The sequence below is a fragment of the Leptonychotes weddellii genome, chromosome 4 (assembly GCF_054177405.1).
Source record: "Leptonychotes weddellii isolate Sample4059 chromosome 4, ASM5417740v2, whole genome shotgun sequence".
Classification (NCBI taxonomy): Eukaryota; Metazoa; Chordata; class Mammalia; order Carnivora; family Phocidae; genus Leptonychotes; species Leptonychotes weddellii.
Genome location: NC_138372.1, coordinates 8,237,305 through 8,261,959, shown reverse-complemented (window position 1 = coordinate 8,261,959; position 24,655 = coordinate 8,237,305). Strand labels below are relative to the sequence as shown.

At 49.0% G+C, this 24,655-nt stretch overlaps 1 protein-coding gene across 1 annotated transcript in view; it reads right to left on the bottom strand.

Annotated features, from left to right (window-relative positions):
• Window positions 1-19,971, bottom strand: part of TNFRSF8 (TNF receptor superfamily member 8) — a 41,300-nt gene extending 21,329 nt beyond the window's left edge. Inside the window, exons 1-6 of the mRNA XM_031025407.2 lie at window positions 19,859-19,971; window positions 13,725-13,877; window positions 10,138-10,231; window positions 9,618-9,817; window positions 8,267-8,383; window positions 5,112-5,261 (exon numbers count right to left, since the gene is read on the bottom strand). Of these exons, the coding sequence (XP_030881267.2) occupies window positions 5,112-5,261; window positions 8,267-8,383; window positions 9,618-9,817; window positions 10,138-10,231; window positions 13,725-13,812 (649 nt within the window). The 5' untranslated portion in view covers window positions 13,813-13,877; window positions 19,859-19,971. The remainder of the gene's footprint in view (window positions 1-5,111; window positions 5,262-8,266; window positions 8,384-9,617; window positions 9,818-10,137; window positions 10,232-13,724; window positions 13,878-19,858) is intronic.
• Window positions 19,972-24,655: the final 4,684 nt, after the last annotated feature.

Here is a 24,655-nt window from a genome sequence, read left to right as displayed (position 1 = left end):
TTTTTGAAAGTTCCTTTCTTTTGAAATCAACTTTATTAAGGCATAATTTATATAGAAGAAAATGTCCCCTCAGTTATACTGTTTGATGGGTTTTGAAGAATGTATCCTTCCATGTAACTGTACCTTCATTCAAGATCTAGAACATTCCCACCATCCCAGAAAGTTCCCTCGTAACCTTCTGCCGTAAATCCTCCTCCCATATTCAGGCAACCACTGGTCTACTTTATGTCACTATAGATTAGTGGGCCTGTTCTAGAATTTCATTAGACAGATTCAGGCAGTAAGTACTTTCTGGGGTCTGGCTTCTTTCTCTCAGCATAGTATTTCTGAAATTCACTTATGTTGCACAGAGTAGTCTTCCATTGTAGAGATGTACCACCATTTATTTATCCATTCACCAGTTGATGGACATCAGGGTTGTTTCCAGTTTGAAGCTGTTATAAATAAGGCAGCTCTGAATGTGCTTGTACAAGTCTTTGTGAGGACATATAATTTCATTCCTCTTGACACTTCGGAGGGGGAAGCCTGTGCTGACCAGACAGAATGCCTCTGACGACCCATTCAAAGATGGTCTCCTCTGATCTGACCCAGCCACTCTTTTTACAGATGGGAGAGAACCACAGCGCCAGACCTAGAGCCAGAAGGCAGGACTCCTGGGTTCCAGCCCACAGCACACTCCACTGGACCACGCCACCTCCTGCCCGGGGACTGAGCACAGTCTTACAAGTTTACAATTAACTGCTTTTCTAGGGTTAAGAAAACTGGCCCACATTTGAAGTAGGTCATGCCCAGCCACGATCCCTCTCTACCCCCATGTCCCTGGTGGCAGCACCCCTCCTCTGATGTGGTGGTGCAAAGCAGATCCCCCACCCACACTCCTTTCCCTTCTGAAAAGCTTTCATGGTGCTTCTCAGATTCTTCCTGAAACACTTTGAAGAGAAAGTGAAGCAAGGATTAATTTTCTTCTTGGATTAGTAGTGTCCTGAGGAACTCTCCCCTTTGGGGGGGGGGGCGGTCTCCAAATAGATGCTATGTCTTTCCTCAGGGTCACCAGACTATTACCTGAATTAGTTGAAGCCTGCAGGCTTTAAGCTATGAGGAAGATGATACAATTTGCTATGATAATTTCTATTTATTTGCAAATCAGTATTTGATTAAGTTTAAAATGTCATTGGTTTCAACAAGAGTTGACTTTGAGAGGACTGGAGGAGTTCCTGTGTTGAAATATATCACCGTGGCTACCCCCGCGTAGCACCATGAGGGGAAAGCCCTCTGGCCTCTCTCTAAGGCAGCCTCAGTCTGAGCTCCCACTGAAACACCTGCTGGAATCCAGCAACAGAACTGCTGTCCTGGGGCGCCTGGGTGGCTCAGTTGGTTAAGCCTCTGCCTTCGGTTCAGCTCATGATCCTGGGGTCCTGGATCGAGCCCCACGTCGGGCTCCCTGCTTAGTGGGGAGTCTGCTTGTCCCTCTCTCTCTGTCCCTCCCCCAATCCCCACTCATGCTTTCTTTCACTATCTTTCTCAAATAAATAAAACCTTAAAAAAAAAAAAAAAAAAGTACTGCTGTCCTTCTCTAAGTGGAGAAGATGGACCCAGTGCTCCTTGGGTGCCTCTCAACCTCTCCATGTGTATCATACCTTACCTGTAGCCTTCCTCCTTCCTCCCTGGTGTAGTGACCCTCCCCTTTTCCTCCTCCTTTAAATCCGGAGGTGAGCAGAAGGTATTGTTTAGCCCCTACTTAGTCTGCCTGTGTTCTCTGGTAAGGGCCCACTGAAAGAGGAAAAAAAAAAAAAAAGAAACTACCCATTCTTACTCCCAATTTAGAACTAAAAAGGATATTATTTACCGGACTGAAATATTTCTCTTTAAATCCAACGTTTACCTGATCCTCGGGCCATTTGAAGGAGAATGATCTTAGCATCAAGGTCAAATGGATTCTCTTTTAGTGCATCCAACAAGTGCTTAAAATCAGATGACATTTTCATCTTCGTATCTGGAGTGTAAATTTCTTGTCAGCTTTTTATTTTCCCTAGAATTCTTAACTGCCTTTCATTTTCTTGTTGAGAAAAGAATAATGTGCCTTTACCATATCATCAAGTTTTTCAAACATACTACTCATGAAGTTTACTGAAATTCTTTCTTTCATTCCTGCAGACAAGACAATTCACTGGAGCCCTCCTTCATTTTTCTGTTCTTATCTGTCTCAACTGGTCTGCAATACAGCTGTCATACTGGGACTTCCCTGCTCTCCTGGGATAGAATCACTGTTTTCTAGAGTCATAGCTTTTGTTTTCTTTTGTTTTGAGCCCCTCATTTAGCCAAATAACATCTTCAAGTAACTTTCTAAGAGAGGACACATGAGGGAAAATCTTTCTGCCCTTTTATGTCTGAAAATGGTTTTGTTGTTTTTTTTTTCTGCTTTCAAACTTAATTGTATCTTAACCGAATAGAAAATTCTAGGTTCAGAACTAAGAAGGAGCTGATGTGGTTGGTAGAGAGTACTCCAGGCTGGAACTCAGGATCCTTGTGTTCCAGTTCTAGCTCTGGTCCTCTCCATCCATAAAACTAGGTGGGTAAGATCAGATCACGGGTGGTGACAGGCTTTGAATTGGCCCTCAAAGACATTCTGTGTGGCGAGCACAGTGATCTAGTCATCCATCTCCTAGGTATTTACTCGTGAGAGACGAAAATATATGTTTACACAGAGTTGTACAAGAATGTTTGTTATTCATAACTGCTCCAAACTGGAAATAACCCAAATGTCTGTCAACTAGTGAATGGGTAAATAAATACATCTATTGTGTCTAGGTATGAGTAATCTCATTCATCCTGCTTGCTCTTGGTAGGTCCATCTGAAGTCTCATATTTTTCAGGTCAAGTATGCAAGGAGAGTTGGGGCATCACTGTGGGTACAAGGCCCGGAGCACTCAGGGACCAGGTCAAGAGGGCCGTAAGCGATGGGAATACAGAAGACCCAAGGCTTGGGGTAGGCGTGCACAGAGGGAATTACGGCACTTCTGCTGACATGAGGCCTGGAGTACACCAGAGTCCCGTTGGGAGGGTCACGCCAAGGTGGTCACCAGACCCAGGCTGGGGCTGTGAGGCTGCCCAGGGACTGTCTACTCTGGGAGCATGAGTGGGGCAGGGCACAACCAGATGTCCCCACCCATGTGCTCTGCTGACAGAGGACACAGCAAGAACAAGAAGCAGATGCAGCCAAGAGAAGCCTCCTTCTTCCTACAATGGCTCCCCAGTGCCCTCTGGCACAGCTTATCATGTTCACTAGGAGAAATGCGTGAAGAGTCCCATACTTCACTGCACAGCAGGTACTAAAGGTGAATTGAGAGGTGAGAGGCAATACTTGGTAACAAGCACACTTTCCAAAAGCCTTTTTTCGTCCTCTTCTCTCTTACTGTTTCTTTTTCACGGCATTCTGTTCTCTCTTTATGGATGTGACAACTTCTTGAATTCTTCTGTGGACGCTAATTTAAAATTTTAAACATCTATTCCTCTTCCTGAAGCCATTTCTATTGCTTCACCCACAGTTAGTTTTCTGTTAATGTATCTTGTTATTCTCCATCACGCAGCTGGTTTTCCTTAACAGTCTGAATAGCTTTACTGCTCACTCATTATTTAAAAGGACTCTGCTGAATATTCCAGTAGCTGGGGGGGGGGGCGGGGGGGGTTCCTCTGCTGTGGGGCTAGCATGGCCTTTCCACAGCAGGTCTCTTCCCTGAGGAGGAGGGCCGTCTGGGAACTCTGGGCCCACGGTGGGGAGTGGGGGCCGGCAGTCTTCACTTCAGGGTGAGTTAGCAGGGGTAGCCTATCAACAGGCTACACTCAGAAACACACAGCCGAAGAGGGCTTTACACAGGGTGGTAATACCACACCAGCAGCCCTGTTTCCCCAAATGCTCCTTCAGTGTCTTCAGCCAAAAAGTTGATGATTTTCACCAGAGGATGAAAACTCAAGCTCCATCTGTTCCAACTGCTCGTGTCCATGGTGTACCACTGTCTCAAGTTTCTAATTTTTATTTTCAAGAGGAAGTCGCACCCCACTGCACTGTTCCATCCATCTCCACTTCACGCCCATCTTTCCTTTTACTTGCCTGCTCTGAGCCCAGAGCCTCCGTGGGGATCTTACAAGCAAGGTACCTCTCACTTTTCCTGCAGCACTCATGGAGTGAATTCTGGGGCGAGCTTTCCTCCCCCTTGTTTCATTTGTCACCACCCTCCCATCTGTTTTCTACCTTCTAGAAATTTGTTGAAATCTCTTGTCTGTTGATTAACCTTTTTTTCCCCCCACCGTCAAGAGTTTATATTTTTCTGCACTCTGGCAAATGTCTACCATCTTTTTTTTTCTTTGTTTTCGCTTGTTGTTTTTTTATTTAAGTAAACTCTATGCCCAACATGGGGTTCAAATTCACCACCCGAAGATCACGAGTTGCACACTCTACTGACTGAGTCAGCCAGGTGCCCCAAGTGTCTACCATCTTGAGTTGGAACCGACTTCAAAAATCTCATATTGCTCTATCTTGACTCAATGAAACAGCCTTTCAAATAAGTGAAGATTTTACCAGCCAAATAATTTCAGAAGGAAGAATTTTTTAAAAATCATCAGAATCTCTTACCAAGGGGCGCCTGGGTGGCTCAGGTCATGATCCCAGGGTCCTGGGATTGAGCCCCGCATCCGGCTCTCCACTCAGCAGGGAGCCTCCTTCTCCCTCTCCTTCTGCCTGCCACTCCACCTGCTTGTACTCTCTCTCTCCCTCTCTGTCAAATAAATAAAATCTTAAAAAAAAAAAGTCTTACCAAAATGCCAAATCTAGATTTTTTCAAGGTTTTTTTTTTTTTTTTTTTTTTTGGTAATCTCAACGTGGGGCTCGAACTCACAATCAAGAGTCACATGCTCTTCCAACTGAGCCAGCCAGGCACCCCCAGATCTAGATTTTATTCCACTTACCAGATCTAACTATCTAAACAAAACCAAAGCCCAAACCTGACCTAGTTAACAACTAAGGTTGAAGGTCATTTGCCCAGTTGGGGGTGGAGAGAAGTTCAGCTGCAGAGGCACAGATTTCAGCCCCTTGGTTGGGGGTGCAGACAGCTTACCCTGGGGTTTGGTGACCATCCCTGGTGGGCAGACGGAGTGGGGGATACAGCGGGCACAGGAGTTGGTGGCTGATGTGGCACAGGACATGCCAGATCGACATTCGCAGACTCGAGAGGAGTTCCACGTGCACGGCGCCTTCTCCATCAGGTCTTCAAAGGAACACAGAGAAGGGTCATGAGGAAGGATCTGGGATGGCAAGGGCAGGGGGTCCAGAGACCCCCCAGGAGAGCAGAGAAGCATCTGCCTGGAAGCAAACACTCATGTGACTATTCTGTTGAGCAGATCTTTTGGCACACTCACAATAGGCTGAGTGGAGGAAGGTAGGAAAAAAAAAAAAAAAAGAATATGTACTATATGATTATGTTCACAGAAGATGCTAGAAAATGCAAAATCTTCCGCAGTGACAGAAAGCAGAATGATGGCCTGGGAATGCAAGCAAGGTGAGCAATGGTGGGAGGGAGGATAAGGAACACGAAGAAACTTTCTGGGGAAATCATTTTCCTTGATTGCGGGGACGGTTTCACAGCCTCACACTATGTCAAAATGTATCAAACGGCACATTTTGAACACGTGTGTTGCACTGCATGCCAATCCTATCGCAATAAAGCTGTTAAAAAGAAAACAATTTATAGAACAGGGTAAGCAGGCATGGGTATAGATGAACCCACACTGGCCGTGACTTGATCATTCTTTAAAACTGGGTGAAGTCCATAACCATTCCTGACTCTACTTCTGAATATGTTTGAAATTTTCAATGATGGAGCGCCTGGGTGGCTCAGTGGGTTAAGTGTCTGCCTTCAGCTCAGGTCACGATCTTGGGATCCTGGGATGGAGCCCCGGGTCAGGCTCCATGCTCAGCAGCGAGTCTGCTTCTCCCTCTGCTCATCCCCCCCGACTCGTGCTCTCTCTCTCAAATAAATGAATAAAATCTTAAAAACAAAGAAATTTTCAATGATAAAAAGGGTTTTTTTTTTCCAAAAATAAAAAAATAAAATGTTAGAGGTTTTGTAAAAGAAAGCATGTGATAATGCATTTACATTTGCTTGGGAACACTTCATGTGCTCTAAATGGGTGAAAATAGAATGACCGCCTTAGTAGATTAATGTGACTTGCTCATGAGGACTTTTCTCAATCAACAGGATACTTAAGAAACCTCAAATGATAAAGAACCTCACAGTCTCTTCCTGAAACCTCTAGACAGAGTGGGCATTGGGGAGGATTTGGAGAATTTGTGTGGATGGCAAGAGTGAGCTCAGCAGTGAGAGAGATGACTTGGGACAGTGACAGCTATTATCACGATTATAGCTTTTAATATCATTGATTGTGTGCTAGGCAGTATTAATATCATTGAGTGGGGGGGGGGGCCCTGGGTGGCTCAGTCAGTTAAGCATCCGACTCTTGGTCACGATCTCAGGGTTGTGAGATCGAGCCCCGCGTGGGGAATCTGCACTCAGTGAGGAGTCTGCTTGAAATTCCCTCCCTCTCCTTCTCCCCCCCCTCACCCCCACGTGCACACTCTCTCTCTCAAAATAAATAAATAAAATCTTTTTAAAAAAATATCATTGAGTGCAAGCAAGGCAGCAGTAATCCCATCGAGTGCGTGGGGGTCCTATTCTCAGCATTCTGCCCAGATTAACCTAGTTTAACCTATTTAATTCCTGCAACAGCTCTCTGAGTACTATTATTATGCCCATTGCAGATGAGGAAACTGAGGCACAGAGACGTTAAGAAACTTGCTTGTGTTTATAAGCTGCAAACTGGTAGAGCCAAGGTTCGAACCCAGGCTCTTGGGTTCCAGAGTCTGTGCTCTTGGCCCCTGTTTTCCACCCCACTGCTTCACAGGGCTTTCATCCTTAGAGCTGAAGGAATTCTCAGACGCAGAGCCACCTCTTGTTTCTCTCTCTGTCATGGTGGCTATGACAGATTATATTTTTTCCAAAAATGGCCAGAGCAGTATTTCTGGCCCCATCTGCTCTTCCAGGCCTCTGCCACTTACCCGTCGAGAAGTTCACTTTCTTCTCCTACCGTTGACTCTATTGGGATCTGTGACTGCCTCAAGAGGTAGAAACTGGCAGAAGTTACGCCATGTGACATCCAAGGAAAGGTCAGCAGAAGGGATAGGACTTGTCCCCACCCCTGCCCCATCCTTGGAATCCGGCCACCAGGTCTTGAGGAAGCCCCCAAGTTAGCCACCCAGAGGCCAACGCGGAGGGCAACTGAGGCCCCAGCCAGCAGTTGGCACCAACCCCAGACCCATGAATGAAAATGCTTTCAGATGATTCCCGCCTCCAGCCTTCACATTTTCCAGCTGAAACCGCAGACATCGTGAAGCAGAGACCAGCCATCCCCTCAGTGTCCTGTCTGAATTCTGACCCACGGAATTCATGAGTACAATGAGTGCTTTGTTTTTTGCCACCACATTTTGAGAAAACTTGCTATGTGGCCTTAGTAACTGGAACGGTGTTCTTTCCTCTTTTGGCCTCCCTTGACTTCAGCCAGGGTGTGAAAGAAACCTTGGACAAGGAGACATAATCGCACTCACCCTGCCCCTCTGTGAGGGGGCTGGGGCCGCACCCAGCCACGGCAGTCCGGGGCCTGGGCAGCTTCCCCTGCCCTGCGCGGCTCTCATGGACACCGGGGGGGCAGCTGGTGGTGCTGGGAGGCTGTGCTGAGCGGGTCATGTACACAGCAGTCACCCAGTGAGTGCCCGTCCTGAGCATGCTCTAAGGACAGTGCAGTGACTGACCAGCACCCAGAACCTCCAAGTCTAAACTCTGGCCCTGCTGCTCTTGAGGGCCTGTGGCCTTTGTAAGGCCTCAGTGTTCTCTGTACAATGGGGACAATCATAATCCACACACTAGAAGACAGCTACCAAAAATAACGAGACGAGCTTGGAACAGGTAGATAATAACGAATGTTTCCTTGCAAGTGTGAGCAAATGGAAGCTCTCTGAGAAAGGGTCACCCCCATCAACACCCCAGAATAAGAATGGGACTCAGTAAAGGCCAACTGCTCAGAGACACCAGCGAGGTGAGCTAGGCTCCTGAAGGCTGAGCAGTCCCAGAATGAACTCAGGGTCCCCCAGCCCCAGATTCTCAGCTAAGACACCCTGCTCCCAGGAAGGAGCCCCTGAAGGGGACGATGAGGCCCTTACCTCCAGAACAGGTCACACAGGCCTTGCAGCGGCCGTCCTTGTCCAGGTAGTAGTCGGGGTCACACTGCTTCCCACAGTCCGATGACCCCTGTGTGCACAGCTGCTGTGAGGTCAGCCCTGGGGAAGGAAGCAGAGAAGCTCCAGGCCGGGCCACCTTGGCAGAGGTCCCCACCTCCGCACCCAATCGCCACCTCCAGCTCCATGGCCAGCTCCTAAACTCCACACGTATCAGATCAATGTTTCAGAGGGAGTCCTGAAGCCCAGAAAGAGAAGAAATGTATCTGGCTATTTCTAAACTGCAATCTTTTTTTTTTTTTTTAGATTTTATTTATTCCTTTTTCAGAGAGAGAGACAGAGCACAACAGGGGGAGTGGCAGGCAGAGGGAGAAGCAGGCTCCCCGCTGAGCAAGGAGCCCGATGAGGGACTCGATCCCAGGACCCCAGGATCATGACCTGACCTGAAGGCAGATGCTTAACTGACTGAGCCACCCAGGCACCCATGACTACATTAAAATTTAGAAACATCTCTCTAGGGGCGCCTGGGTGGCTCAGTCAGCTGAGTGTCGGACTCCTGATTTCAGCTCAGATCATGATCTCAGGGTCCTGGGATGAAGCCCCACATCAGGCTCTGCGCTCCACGGGGAGTCTGCTTGAGGATTCTCTCACTCTCCCCTTGCTCACACATGTGCACACAGGCACATGCACACGCACTCTAATAAATAAATCTTTTTTAAAAATAAAATTAAAAAACAACATCTCTTTAGCAAAGACACCATAAAGAGAATGAGAAGGCAAGCCACCAGGTGGGAGGAGGTCTTCTGCACACCACGTGGGATGAAGGGCTCAAACCCAGAATTGTAAGAAGTCCTATTAAGAAGTCAACTAAAAAGACAAACAAACCCCAGAGAAATGAAAACATACATTCACACAAAGACTTGTTTTTCATTACAGCCAAAAAGAGGAAACAACCCAAATATCCAAAGATTACTGGATAAAAGTGAGCCACCATGAAAGGCTAGTCAGTCATAAGCAGGAGCAAACTGAGGGCCCTGTCCGTTGCCGTGGGAACCAGGAGGGCATCAGATCAACACCTGCTCCCTGGCAAGCACCTCCGTGTTGCACTTAGGAGGCACTCAAGTTGTCAAACAGATGACTTCTTCCATGATCTACTCTGGCCCTCGTGCCTTCAGCCTCCAGAGACCTGGAGACCCTCTTCTCCCCGGACCGGGAAAGACTGCAGCCCAGGGTCCCCCCACCACCGCCCCCCGGCCTGGACCACCCCACAGGGGTCGCCCGCCAACGACACGCTGTTGCCCTGGGAACCACCCCACAGCTTCTCTGGAGAACTCACCCAGATCGGGACTGGGCTTCCGCACCGAGGAGGGAGAGCTGGGGGCCCTGGTCATTTTGGAATCATTTTCCAGGGTGAGGGAAGCACCCCCTCCAGGAAGCGTGGTCCTGGCCTTGGAGCTTGCCGAGGAAGTCCCCAGGGGCCTGGCCTGGGGGGGCCTGCTGCCGAGAGAGAAGCCAGAAATGGCACTGCCAATTCTCCTGAGGGGGCAAATGGAGGTCTGTTCTCAAGGGCAACCATCTCCGCAGAGAAGGGGGCCCCCAGACCCTCTGCCCACAGCCTCTGGCAGCCCCACTGTCAGCTCCTGGGAGCAAGGACTGTGATTTCTAGGCTCTTCTCTCACGTGCTTAGGGAAGACTGAGCACACGGTGGGGCCTCAAATGGCTTGTGGGCTTGACAGAGAGGCACCCTGGAATCCTGACACCGTGGGCTGAACCCCACCCACACCACAGCCAGCTGGGCTCCGGGCATCCTGTGGGCCGGGACAGCCAAGTTCAGCTGGATGGGGAGAGGGAGTCACCTGGCGGGCGCCTGGCTGGCTTCGGGGCTGGTGCTGCAGTCAGGGCTGGTCACTGGGGAGGGCTCCTCACAGATGGTGTCCCTCTCTGCTGTACCTGCCGGAGGGGGGGTGGACAGCAATGCAGGAGTGACAGACGTCACGGAGGAGTCAGGAGATTCACTGAGACACACTGAGGAGACGTCATGGAGGAGCCTAAAGACTCTAGGCATAGATGTTTTACCACCACAACCCAGAGTCGGGAATGAGGTGCTTGGAAACGTAGCGGCCATCTGACGTTTGTGCCTGCCCAGTGTCCAGTCCCTGTTGCGGTAAAGCATCCCGATTTCCCCTGGGGAATACTCTCCAATCTCAGTATGTGTGTTCAGGGGCTGAGACTGACTCACATCCCTCCCTTCCAGGAGCAAACACAGAGCAGGCTGGACCCATCAATCCATTTGATTCCTCTGACCCTGATGAACTGGTTCAGGGACGGGCACATGACCCAAGGCATGCCCATGAGGTACAATACCAAGGTTTTAGTTTTGGTTCTTGAAAATGTAGGAAGGAGGAGCCATCTTTCCTCTGGGGTTGGGTGGGAAGCAAGCCGGGAGCTGCTGGTAGGTGTCTTACAGATACCTACACATAGGGGAGGAGAGATGAGAAATAGGAAAAGACAGAGCTCCTGGATCCAGCCATGCCTGACACCACCCAGAGCGAGCCCCAGACTTTGCAGTTACATGAACCAAAAAATTTTGAGATTTTGTTACCAGCAACTCAAAGATTCCTAAAGAATACTGGGTGCAAGCGGAGTAAAGAGGAAAACACACAGCACTTTCTATAAGCAGATCTGAGTTCACCTGATACTCTATCACATCCTCGCTGTACCCATCACACTGTGTGATATATAGTAAATGTCTAATAAACAGCATGTCCTCTTCCCCATCTGGACTCCTGTCCATTGCTTAGAAAGTGTCCCACATGTGGGATGTGGAGGTGACATGAGCAATGCGGGTGTGTCTTGTGCTTCTCAGTGCAGTGGGGTGATGAGGACTGGTTCGATATTCCCTGCTCTGTAGTCTGGAGCAATTTACCCATCTCTGGACCTCAGTTTCCTCAGCTGTAAAAGACGGCTAATTCAGCCTGCTTGATGGAGTTCTGAGCCCTTCAGGAGAGAACACCTGCAGCTTAGCTATGGGCTGACTCCTAAGCAGAAACTACTTTCCATTTTACGGCTGGAGAGTTGCCCTGTGGGAGCATCCATAGGGGAGTCCAGGAGTTAGCCAGCGGCGCTGTCCCATAGAAATATGATGGGAATCACACATGTCATTTGAAATTGCCTAGTAACCACATTTTAAAAAGTAAAGAGAAACACGTGAAGTTAATTTATTTAACCCAATAGACCTCAAATAGGTCGGTAGATATTCAATATAAAAAAGAGTTAATGAGCTGTTTTACACTTTTGTCTACTAAGTGTTTGAAATCCAGTGAATATTCTACACTGACAGTGTATCTCAACACAAGGAGCCACATTTTAAATGCTCTCTGGCCTATGTGGCCAGTGGGGACCGCTAGGGGCAGCACGGGTCCAGGGGCAGCAGAGAGAGGCCTCTGGCGCCACCACGTGGCAGTCGCAGGAACACCACGGAAAGGGCCTCACGGGCTGGAACAACAGACCTCCACTACTTTTCCCAGAGATGCAAGAGTTTCTGAGCTGGAAAGTCCCCCAAGGCCTTCTAGTGACAACGTCACATTTTACCGGTGGGAGACTGAAGCCCAGGATGGGGTGGGAACACGCCCCACACATGCAAAGCTAACAGTACCCGAGGTGTCTGATGCCCAGCCCAGAGCATTTTCCACTCCACCCCCTGGCCCTGCTTGTGGCCTTAGATGACCAGGAGCACCATAGGCATGGTCTTGGCCCTCACGAAGCTACGGCCCAGGGAGGGAGGCCAGCACTGATCAAACCAAGAGAGACACAAATGTTCATATCCATGTTTGCGAAAAACACTGTGTGATAAGAGATCACAATGCAGACATGACCTGTGACAAGTCGCAGGAGCCCTCTTGAGGAAGTGATGTCTGGACAGAGAGCTCAAGGCTGAGGAGCTGACTGAGTGAACAGGAGGGAAGCGTGTCCCAGGCAGAGGGAACCGCATGCACAAAGGCCTGGTAAGAGGAAGAAGCACCGCGCACCCACAGAATCGAAAGAGAGCAGACCAAGTGGGGCCAGGAAAGGAGGCACTGAGTCTGAGGCTGGAGGAAGGACAACATGCATGGCACAGGACCACGTACAAGATCACATCCTGGAGACTGCCTTGGGAAGATGGAGTGGGTGCCCTTTCCCCTAGTCCTCCCACTAAAGACAGCTAAACGCCATGCGCATGTGTCTAAACAAAGAAGACTCTGAACAGTGGAGAGGAGAAGGCCTTGGAACCCAAGGAATGACACAGTGGTGAGTCCCTTGGGTTTTCTCTTTGTTCATCTATCCGAGACATGGAGCCAAATAAGCCAGCAGCCCAGAAATGCCAAACAGCACAGACTTTAAAAAAGAAGTGCCTCCAAAAACCTGTTCTCTTCTGCCAAAGAATCATGTCATTATCGTTGGAGTAATGAGAAGATACTAAAGTGTTTTTTCAGCACGTGTGTGTGTGTGTGTGTGTGTGTGTGTGCATGTGTGTTTGTGTGACAGAGAGAAAGAGAGAGAATCAGATTTGGTTTTGCAAGGGTGGCCCCGCCCGTCTGCCATGCGCAAGGAATGACAGGAGGAACTGGGGGTGAGGAATGGGAGACAGAATTAGGGGAGCAAATGCCATGGGACTGGGAGATGCGCTGGCTGTTGGGCGTGAGGGAAGGAAAGGAAGGAAGGACAGTGGGAGAGAGGGTGGTAAGGATGGGGCTTTGGAAAGGACCGGGTTAGTAGTGTCATGGGCTGGGTACTAGCACTCTTCTCCCCAGTGGGCGTGGCTCCCTCTGATTCCATCTTGCCCCCTCCCCGGCCTGTGTGGCCGTGGCACCGCTATGGGGCCATGGTCCGAAGCCCACCCACCCCCATGCCTCCCTTCTGAAAGGTGCCCTCAATACCACCCACACAGCATCCGTGCCCCTTACCTCCTTTCTGGCCACAAGCCTCCTTGTATTGTCAGAAAATTAGAAGCCCAGAGAGGGTAAGGAATTTGCCTGGGCTCACACAGCAAGTTGGAAAAGAAACCCAAGTGTCTCAGCAACTCTAACTCGCAATGCCTCAATAGTGAGTTGGGGAAACTGGCCCTAATCCTCTGGGGAACTCCCAGGACAGAGACTTGAGGTTTGCTTCTTGTTTACCAGGCATCAGAGAACTTCTGCCCCGAGCCTCAAACCAATCCAAGACCTCATCCAGGCAGGCCTGTGCCTCCGGCCATCAGGGTCTCCTGAGCCAGGGACACAAAGTGCAGGGAAGGGGGCTCTGCAGTGGCTGGTGCACCTACAGGATCTCGAAAGGAGACAGCAGTCTGTCCAACAGGAAGGAGGAAGTGGGAGGTCGGAGGTCATTTGGAGATCTGGGGCAGTGGCGGGGGAGGGGTGCAGCTGGGCCCAGATCTTGGTGCTGGGCTGAGGGTGGGGATACTTACCCCGGAACCTGACGACCATCCCTGTGGGGCAGACGGAGTGGGGGATGCAGCGGGCACAGGTGTTGACAGCTGATGTGGCACAGAACATGCCAGGCCGGCACTCACAGACGCGGGAGGAGTTCCCTGAGCACGGCACCTTCTCCACAAGATCATCTAAGGGACACAAAGAAGGGTCACAGGGCACAGGGGGAGGACGGGGAAGGGAGCTAGAGAACCCTCAGAGCCAGTTTGGCACGTGACAGAAGATGCCGCCTTGGCCTCCCATTGGGCAGGGAGCTGGCATGCTCAGCCCTTCTTTCCAGAGTGTTCCTGCAATGGGGGCAAGAAGCCAGGCGGGGCCAATGAGGCAGCCTCCACTTCCCCGCCCAGATCCCCGGACGTCAGTACAATCATATTAAAAAGAAATTAATGCCCCCATTTTAAAATGGGCCAAAAAAAAAAAAAAAAGACATGGGGAACACTTAAATGCATATTGCTACATGAAAGAAACCAGTCTGAAAAGGCTACATGCCATGTGATTCCAACTCTGTGACATTCTGGAAAAGACCAGACTATAGAGACATTAAAAAGATCAGAGGCTGCCAGGGGTTTGGGAGGAGGATCCTAAACCTAATATTCATGTCAGTATTGCTCGTAATAGCCAAAAAGTAGAAACAACCCAAATGTCCATCAACCGATGAACGGATAAACAAAATGTGGTCTATCCATACAATGCGATATTATTCAGCCACAAAAAGAAAGAACCCGTGTTACAACATGGATGAACCTTGAAAACACTGCAAAGTGAAAGAAGCCAGTCACTAAAAGCCATATATTAATGGCTTTGAAAGGTCCAAAGTAGGCAAATCCACACAGATAGAATGTAGAGTCGCGACTGGAAGGGAGTGGAATGGGAGGAGAATTGGGAGGATAGGGATTTCTTTTGGGGGAGGTGGAAATTTTCTGAAGTCAGATAGTGGTGGTGGCTGCATATTGTGAATACAATAAAGCCACTGTATTGCACACTTTAAAATGGTGAATTTTAGGGGCGCCTGGCTGGCTGAGTCGGTAGAGCTCACCACTCTCGATCTCAGGGTCGTGAGTTCAAATCCCATGTTGGGCGTAGAGCTTACTTGCAAGAATAAATAAGTAACTTAATTTTTAAAAATAAATAAATAAAATGGTGTATTTTATCTCAAGAGAAAAAAAAAATCACTGGTATAAGTAATCGGCAAATGCAAACATTCGTGGAAAGCTACACAAGGCATCCTTGGTCAACCAGAAATGGCGAAGGCTTCCTGAAACACAGAAGGCAGGTGGGGTTGCATGGAAGAAGAAGACCAAAGCCTTCAGCCCAAAATATACCCAAGAGGGTTCTTCTGGGAGAGGCTCGGTGGGGGGTGGGGGGTGGGGGTTACTCCAGTCTCCCAGCGGGTACAGGGCACGGGCAGGCCCCAGGGAAGCCGATAGGGACTGCAGCAGGAGCACCCAGCTGGGTCAGTCTCCCCACGCTTCTCATCCACTTATGCCACAGATCCAGAAGCCAAGCATCTCCCGCAGGAGACTCTTGGGTGAGGTGAGCGAGACAGTGCCCCAGGGCTGGTCCTATGTGGGAGGAAGGGACCCTGCAGACCCAGAAGATCAGCCACTAAAGAACACATTCCCCTACCCCAGTGATCAGATACAATGTGTGCAGAAGCGTCACCAAACACGACAGAAAACCAGCACCAAGAAAAAAGAGCTCCAAACTCAAAAAGAACGAACTCTAGAAAGAGCAGATTAAAAAAAAGAAAAAGAAAACAAAAACAAAAACCACAGAACAAGCCGTTAGAATCAGTACAATTAATAGTCTCAGAAACTTGCAGCTATAAAACGGAATCCCCTGGAGCTCAAGGAAGGAGAGAAAGGAAATCGAAGCCATAAAAAAAGAATCCGCTGGAGCACAACGCTGTATTTACCCATTCATTTCATGTTGGCCCACAGAAAGACTACATTTCCCAGCCTCCCTCGCAGTTGGGTTTGGATCATGTGACAGGATTCTAGCCAATGAGATGTGGACAAAAATGACAGGCGTTTCTCCCAGGCCTGGCCCCTAAAACCATCTCATGAGGCTCTCTCATCTCTCTCTTCCTAGCTGTAGTGGCCCAGGAGTAGCCCCTAACTCTCGCCTGCACCCCAGGAGCAGTACTGAGCAGAGAATAAAGTCCTGAGAATTCTAGAAAATCTAAGGGAGAGGCAGACTGAGGGCAAACAGTAGACATCCCTGGAAAATTCAAGGAAAAAGCCCTTAGAGTAGCAGCCCAAACATAGTATCTCAGGCCTGGGCAAAGGTGGGAAAGGCTGCTGGACTTGCTTTCAGGAAGGCAGGCCCAGTGGAAATGAGCAGAGGCCCCGGGAGTGGGGTACACCTCTTTTCGGGTAGCAGGAGCTCTGGTAACGCCTCTGATGGAAGGGAAGGCAGATCCCTTCCCCAGCAAGGACGACGCCCATCTCTGGCTGCACTCTGCCTCCCACCCAGGCCCTCCGGCTCCTAAAATCAGTTTCAAAAGTAATATTCGGGATTCCTCAAAAAATTAAACAGGATGACCACATGACCCAACAATTCCACTGCTAAGTATATACCCCAAAAGAACTGAAAGCAGGGACCTGAACAGATTATTGGTCGACGTACATATACTGCAGCACTATTCACAACAGCTAAAAGGGAGAAGCACTACAGTGTTCATCAGCAGGAATGGATAAACAAAATGTCGTCGATCCATCCAATGGTGTATTAGCCTGAGGCCTGCTACAATGTCTTGAAGACATGATGCTCAGGGAAATAAGGCAGTCACAAAAGATAAATATTTTAGGATTCTACTTATATGAACTTCCTAGAGTAGTCAAATTCACAGAGAGTAGAATGGTAATTGCCAAAGGCTGGGGGCACCGTGCTAGGGAGCTACTGTTCAACGGGGACAGAGTTATAGCTGGGGCAAATGAACAAGTTCTGGAGCTGGGAAATGGTGAGAGTGTTGCCAAAAATGTGAATGCACTTGATGCCGCTGAACAGTACACTTAAAATGGTTACAATGATCAGGCACCTGGGTGGCTCAGTCAGTTAAGCATCTGCCTTCAGTTTCGGTCATGATCCCGGGGTCCTGGGATGGAGTCCATGTTGGACTCCCTGCTCCACGGGAAGCCTGCTTCTCCCTCTCTCTCTTTTATAAATAAAATCTTTTTAAAAAATGGTTACAATGATCAATTTTATGTTATGTACATTTTACCACAATATTTTTGAAAAGGAACGCTCAGCCCCCAGCTGAAGCTCTGAGCAGAAAAGACAAACCAGAGCCCAGTGAGGTGGGGTGGGTGTAAAGGAGAAGTCACACTGTATCAGGGCAGAAAGAAGGCAGTAACAGAGCTGCTGCCCCTGCTAAGCTTAAGCAAAAATAGAGAAGTGCAGACACACTATAGCAGTAAAGAAGGAAGGGAGGGAGAAGGGAAGACAGAAAAAGAAAAAGAAAGATCTAAAAGACAGAAATACATTTTGGAAAGATAAAGAACCCACTCTAAAACAGAAGCAATCCCAAGAGTGCTTCACACTATAAAAGAAGTTAATAAGAATATAAATTCAGGGCGCCTGGGTGGCTTAGTCGTTAAGCATCTGCCTTCGGCTCAGGTCATGATCCCGGAGTCCTGGGATCGAGTCCCACATCGGGCTCCCTGCTCGGCGGGAAGCCTGCTTCTCCCTCTCCCACTCCCCCTGCTTGTGTTCCTGCTCTCGCTGTCTCTGTCAAATAAATAAAATCTTTAAAAAAAAAAAAAAAGAATATAAATTCAGTGGGACGCCTGGGTGGCTCAGTTGGCTAAGCACCTGCCTTCAGCTCAGGTCATGATCCCAGGGTCCTGGGAATGAGTCCCACATTGGGCTCCTTGCTCAATGGGGAGCCTTCTTCCCCCTCTGCCTGCCACTTCCCCTGCTTGTGCACTCTCTCTCTGACAAATAAATAAAATCTTAAAAAAAAAAAAAAAAAGGTACAGGTACAGGTCAGTGAAATCTAACCAATCAAGCCATAAATCAAAATGAAAAATTCAGGAACAGAGAAGCTGTGTTTAATGTACTCATAGTGCACAATGAGTAAGTTTAAATAGCAAAGTAAAGCTAACAGGCCAAGGGACTGAAGGTTACAGAAAAGAATATAAACACCATAGGCAATAACAAAGTAAAAAAAAATGTAAGTAAGTAATAAAAGTCAGGAAGAGGATAAGGAGGCAGCAAGCTAATTACTTCATTTTTCATTACAGGAAGCCAATCTACTCTATCCCATCCAAAAACTGAAACAAGCAGAACATGATTTTACCACAAGAGATAGTTATTCCTTTAATGATTTCTAACTGCTTCTTGATTTTCATAGCCTCTTCTTAATTTTAGAGGGTTTTATTTTTACAAACTGCTCTCTTGTGATTGTTTTATTTTCACTTTAGTTTCTTCCTTCTCTGATACATTTGAATAAAATTAAATGTAATCACTTGAACGTCATAAACAGTATGATCCCATCCTCTTAAAAATCCCTTTTCTCAGGGTGCCTGGGTGCCTGGTTGGTTGAGCGGCTGCCTTCAGTACAGGTCTCAGGTCCTGGGATCGAGGCCCACCTTGGGCTCCCTGCTCAGCGAGGAGTCTGCTTCTCCCTCTCCCTCTGCCCCTCCCTCTCTGGCTGCGAACATTCCCATTCTTCCCTCTATACAGAGATACAGAGAAGTGTCAGTCAGACATCCAACGAGGGGGAAGGGGGCAGAGCTAGCTTTCTTCCTCACACTTATGTATTGCTTGAATGTTTTATAATGAATGCCTATAACTTTCATTTAATACAATGCAGTCACTAATTTTAAAAACTTAAAGATATACCAAAGAAATGCTAACACAGACAAAGAAGAATGGCAATATTAATATCAAACAAAATGGAATTAAGGCAAATACACTGTAAGGAGCAAAGAGGTATATTTCATGCTGGTGAAAGGTCCAACACACCAAGAAAACACAGTATTCATGAACATTGTACCTAATAACAGCTTTGACACATAGAGAGGAAAAATAAACAGAACACAATGAACATCTGATGAAAAACAAGCACAGGGGAGATAGATTTTACACATCTATCTCAGACGTCAACCTTTGGGAAGGTGACAAAAATAAGAATGCAAAAATAAAGAATGCATATTATTTCGGGGGACTTAGCTGGCTCAGTCGATAGAGCATGTGATTCTTAATCTTGGGGTCGTGAGTTCGAGCCCCACGTTGGGTGCGGAGATTCCTTAAATAAATAAACTTAAAAAATCATTTTGAAAGAATGCATATTATTAAAATAACACAATTAACAAGCTTGATCTGATAGGTATATAGAGAATTTTGTACCTAACAAACAGAACACACATTTTTTTTCCCCAAACACACTAAACATGGTTTAAAAATATGAACATTAGGGTGCAAGAAATCTCAACAAATTTCCCAACCCCACCCCACAAAAAACCCACACAAGACAAAACAAACACCAGAGAGCACACAAACCACATTCAAGAACTATAATAAGAAATTGACAGTGAAAGTGCTATGGGAAGCCTCCTCCTGGAGCACTTGTGGTCTTAGGTAAAGAACACAGCTCTTGGTGTCAGACAGACAGCTCAAACTCCAGATCTGCCACTTACCAGACTTTTTAACTTTGGCAAGGCCCTTGACCTGCCTAAGTCTGGGTTTCCTCACTGTAAAGCAGGGATAAGAAAAGACTTTCCTCCCCCACCCCCCGCCCTGGCTGGCTCAGTCTGTAGAGCATGCGACTCTTCATCTCAGGGACATGGGTTTGAGCCCCAAGTTGGGCAGAGAGATTACTTTAAAAAAAGAAAAAAAAAAAATCTCAAAGGGGTTTTGTGAAGATTAAACTCAATAAATGTGAGTTCCTCCCTTGAAGAAACATGTTAAGGAAGTCTCTCTAAAAACGGATGCAAAATTCATGGCTGATATCAATTCACAAATTCAGAGGGGTAAACTGAGGCACCAGGGGGCCAACTCAGAGTCCAGGCACCAAATCCTGATGCTCCCCACCTTCTCTGCCTACTCCCCCCCCAAAAGGCCTCCCCTCCCCCGAAGCTGCCCCTGGAGGGGAGAACAAGGCCCTTACCTCCAGAACAGGTCACACAGGCCTTGCAGCGGCCGTCCCTGTCCAGGTAGTAGTCGGGATCACACTGCTTCCTGCAGTCAGATGACCCCTGTGCGCATGGCTGCTGCGAGGTCAGCCCTGGGGAAGGAAGCAGAGAAGCTCCAGGCCAAGCCGCCTTGGCGAAGACCTCACCTCCCCAGACTTGACCTCTCATCCCTAAAGCCCTTCCCAGCTCCACCCCTACGCCCTCCAAACGTGGTAGTCCAGCTATCGGGTTCTACATGGAGGCGTTGCCGGGGACAGAGCAGACCTTGCCTAACTAAGGTCAGCGGGCAGGCGGGAGCAGCAGCACAGATTGGGTGGAAGACCTGGGCCTGGGGTTCCAACTGCGTGGCTTGGGCAAGTTCCATGACTCATGGGCACCATGACGTTAACAGGATCCCCCTGTTCGGGTTGTTGAGCCAGGTAAAGGGATTGTGAAAATAAACAGGTGTGCTTAGCAAAAGCGCTGGAGGAGCACCGGCTGCTGTCATTCGGGCAGGAGTCCTGTTTCCCTGCAGGAACGGGGGAGCCCTAAGGCCCTAGACCCTGAGGAGCCTCAGCCAGCCTGACTGCAGTCCCCGACTCCCACTACACAAGGATGGGAGATGCACGGCGTTGACACCAAACTGTGGGGCAAAGAGGTAGAGCACCTTCGCCTGCCCGCCCAGCTCTCGCGCCAGGGACGGTACTAGCCGGGATGCCTACCACGCACTGCTTGAGGCCCGGATGGGCACGTGAGCCAGATAAGCCAATCAGAATACCTCATCCTTCAGCTTTCAGGATGAGCACATGACCCAGATAGGCCAATCAGAATACCTCATCCTTCCGGATGGACACGTGCCCCAAATAAGCCAATCAGAGCACATCTTCCTCACCACGACGATTGGTTCAGAGACACATGACCCGTGCCAGCCAATGAGCCCCATCTCTGAGAGTTTCACAAAATCTACCAGTTAAGGCCACCTGTCTTTGTTGTTGGATTCCTGGTGTAAAGGGCAGTTTAAACCCAGGGCTGTGGGGTCGTGGCAGGTGCAGCGTGGCCACGGCGTGCCTGAGAAGGAGGCGATTCAGACACAAGTAGAGTCCAGGACGGAGAGAAAAGGACTCCTGAGGACGTCCAAACTGAATTTATGGCGCCACCGTCTTCTTTGTCATCGAGCCAGTTATTTCTCTACCCTAACTTTGGACATAAATAAGTTAGGCTAAACCATGGGTCCTCAACATTCCTTGTGCCGCCTAGTCATTCTGGGGAAACATGGGACACCGCTTGGAATCATGTTTCTAAGTGCATAAAATAAAATACATCGGGTTACCAAGGAACCTAGCTACGTGAGAGCACGGTTATCAAAGCATTAAAATAATCTAAGAGATAGCAATATATGTGATTCTTTGTAAACTCATTAAATAAAATCTAATGAATATCATAGTTTCAAAGTACTGATGAGCATAAATAGTATTTCGTGATATCCTGAGAATATCTGATTTCTACTGTTGGAAAAGCTGCAGACACTACGATATCATTGCTTTGTTGTCTTAATTCATAATGGAAGGAATTCATACAGGGCATTTTAGTTAGAGGCTGATGAAAAGGAGTGAACTCATTCAGGTTTAGGCCCCCCTGAAATCTACCCATGGACACTTGGGAGTCTGTGGACCCCAAGATAAGCTCCTGCTCTAGAAAAACATGTAAGAACCTCTCAGAAATACTAGCTTGATGGCTGGCATCCTCTAGCTCAGAAAATTTTGGTAGCTCCCCAGTGGTCTTTCAGATAGGTAAATGTGACCCCATTACCCCTTGCCTAAAATTTTCAAAGGCATCTCATGGCTCCCACGATAGAGCCCTAGGTCCTTACCGTGGTTAAGGAGGTTCTGTCTACCTACAGCCTCCTCACTGTCTAATCTCAAACCACACCGGAATCTCCATGTCCCCCAAAGAGGCCGTGCTCCCTTCTGGCCCCAGGCCCTTTGCACAAGCTGGCCCTTTGCCAGGAATGCGCCTCTCGCCTTTCCCCTCGTAAACTCTTGCTCAGCCTTCACATCATTGTCAAGGTGTCATTTTGTCAGCAACTTGGTCAGGACCCCTGTCATAAACCATCAGAGATCATGTGCCTCGCCCTCCTATACCTAACTCTGCTGTAATCTATTTAATCTAGATGTGTAATCATACTTATTTGTGGGATAAATTGTCTTAGTATCTGAATTCCTCCCATGACCGTCAGCTCCTCAAGGTTGAATCTTTTCTTTTCTGCTCACCAATGATTCCCCTCACACAGGGCCTGACACATATATCTGATCAATACATGCTCTGACCACCCAATCAGTATGGACCCAGCCTCGCATTCCCAGGTCTCCCTCTGGCTCCGACTCCTGCTCTGGCCTTACAGTACATGGCTCATTTCATGGGCTCTATGCTGCAGCCACCACTGAGTACCTTGGTCTTTACTCTGACACCCCTCCTATGTCCTGGAAGGTTTTAATGGGTTGAATTTTGTCCCCCAAAAGAGACATGCTGAAACCCTAACCCCCGGTATCTCAGAATGTGATCTTATTTGAAGACACGGTCCTTACAGAGGTAATTAAATTAAAATGCAGTCATTGAGGTGGGCCCTAATCCAAGATGACTGACGTCCTTATAAAAAGGGGGACGTTTGGATACGAGCCACACGTGTACCCAGGAACACAGCCAGGTAAAGACTGGAGTCATGCTGCCACCAGCCAAGGAACTACCAGAAGCTGGGATACAGGTGAGAACCTTCCCCAGAGCCTTCTGAGGGAGCATGACCGTGCCAGCACATTGGTCTTGGACTTCCAGCCTCCAGAACTATGAGACAACCCATTTCTGTTGTGTCCGCTGCTCAGTTTATGGTACTTCGTTGATGGCAGCTCTAGGGAACGAATGCAAATGTTCTTCGCCCAGGCTGAGTTCCCTATCCATCTCCCTTTTTACCCACTGGGAATCCTCTGTATCCAACCAGGTCAGGCTGAAATCCCATCCACTGGTGGAATTTTCCTGATCTTCTGACCCCATCCAGTTCCCCTCTCTGGATCCCTTTAAAATCACCTCTCAGCACCAGGGGCTGTTTGGAGTGAACCCTAGAAAGCCCATGCTGCAGGAAATCCATTCAAGGACTCAAGTGACTCATTTGGTGGTGGGATTATATTTTCACACAACTCACATTTATTGACCACCACCCTTTGTGCCAGGCTCTGACTTAGAGATTGGAGAGGGTGAGGTCCCTGCTCCCCAGGAGCTGATCCTCGGGCCTGGGGGAAGAGAGGCAAGCAAGTACGAGAAAGAAATGAGCAAGCCGGTTTCCAGTGTGCATACAAACTTTGAAGAAAATAAAGCAGGAGCCAAGAGAGAAGGCAGAGGGGGAGGAGGGAGAGCTCCAGGGAGGGGGATCGGGGAGGCCGAGTCCCCGAGGCCCGAAGGTGGCAGCTGCGCAGAGGGCTGTGGGAAGAGCACTCCAGGCAGAGGGAACCTCCTGTGCAAAGGCCCTGAGGGCAGAACAAATGTGGCTTGTGCCAAGAACAGAAAGGCCACGGGGGCTGGAAGCAGACAGAGCCAAAGAGTTATGAGCGTTGATTCGTTCCTGTTTTCTTCTTTGTCCATTTTCCACGCAGATCTTCTGCATGGAATCACTTTCAAAATCAGAAACAAAAATGGTTGAGAAAGGCTCGGGGTCTGCAGAGGTGGTGCTAGAATGGGGCCCTCTGCCCTGCTCTGTCTCCGGCCCCACCCCCTCAGTCTCAGGGCACTTTGCTGACTCCAGATGTTCTCAAAGTTTGTGCGAACATTCCCGCGCCCCCTCTCACCTCTGGCGCAGCGTCAGGCAACCCAGCCCCAGCTGCTTTGGCCAAAGAAACTCCCACACTGAGAACTGCTCCGCACTTAGTCGGGCCGCCAGCCCCTCCAGCCTGCTCTCCCCCGCTCCCCATGCACACCCTGGGCTTGGGCTTCTCCCAAATGGAACCCACCCGATTCTCCAGCGGCCCATCCTGCTCCCCCCAGGGCTATGCACGTTCTGTGCCTCTGCTCAGAGCATGCCCCCTCCCCACCTTGGCCTGGCCAACTCCTGCTCATCCACAGGACTCCTTTAGATGCCATCTCATCAAGGAAGACCCCTGCATGCTCCAGCCAGGTGAGGTGCCCTTGGAGTGTGTCCCCATGGCTCCCAGCAGCACCACCCCAAATTCGAACAGCCTGGGGCAGCAGACATGTTTTTGAAGGGCTTCCCAGCCCACAGGCTGGCCTTCTTGGAGAATTGCTCCCTCAGTCACCCCTCCCTCCAGCAGTGGTCCAGGGCCGGGGGGAGCCAGAGCAGAGGTGGACATCTGGGCCTCTGTACCATTGGATGCTTTCTTCTTAGGCTCTGGAATTAGAACTGAAAAATGTTGGCCATGTGTCCCTCTTGGTGACCGAGGGAGAACAGACTGGGAAAGGAACTGTGGGCCCCCCACCAAGCTTGGCCAAGGGCCGGAGGGCCAAGGAAGCCTCCTCCTCCTCCTTCCTGCTCACAGCCCGTGGAGAATCCCTCAGCTCCTGGGACAAGATGAGGTCCACTCAGCAGGCCCCAAGCAAGCCATGCTCTCTGCCTAACACGGGGCCTGGCTTCACAGGGTCCTCCCGCACCAAGGCAGCCCTCACACATCTGCAGGCTCCCCTCCTCCCACTCTGGGGAGTGAGTCTGGGCACTAAGGGGAGGGTGATCCAGGAAGTAAGGGGCAGAATAGGAAAAGGTTTGTGGCCCCCACATGGGCTCTTCACTGACATGC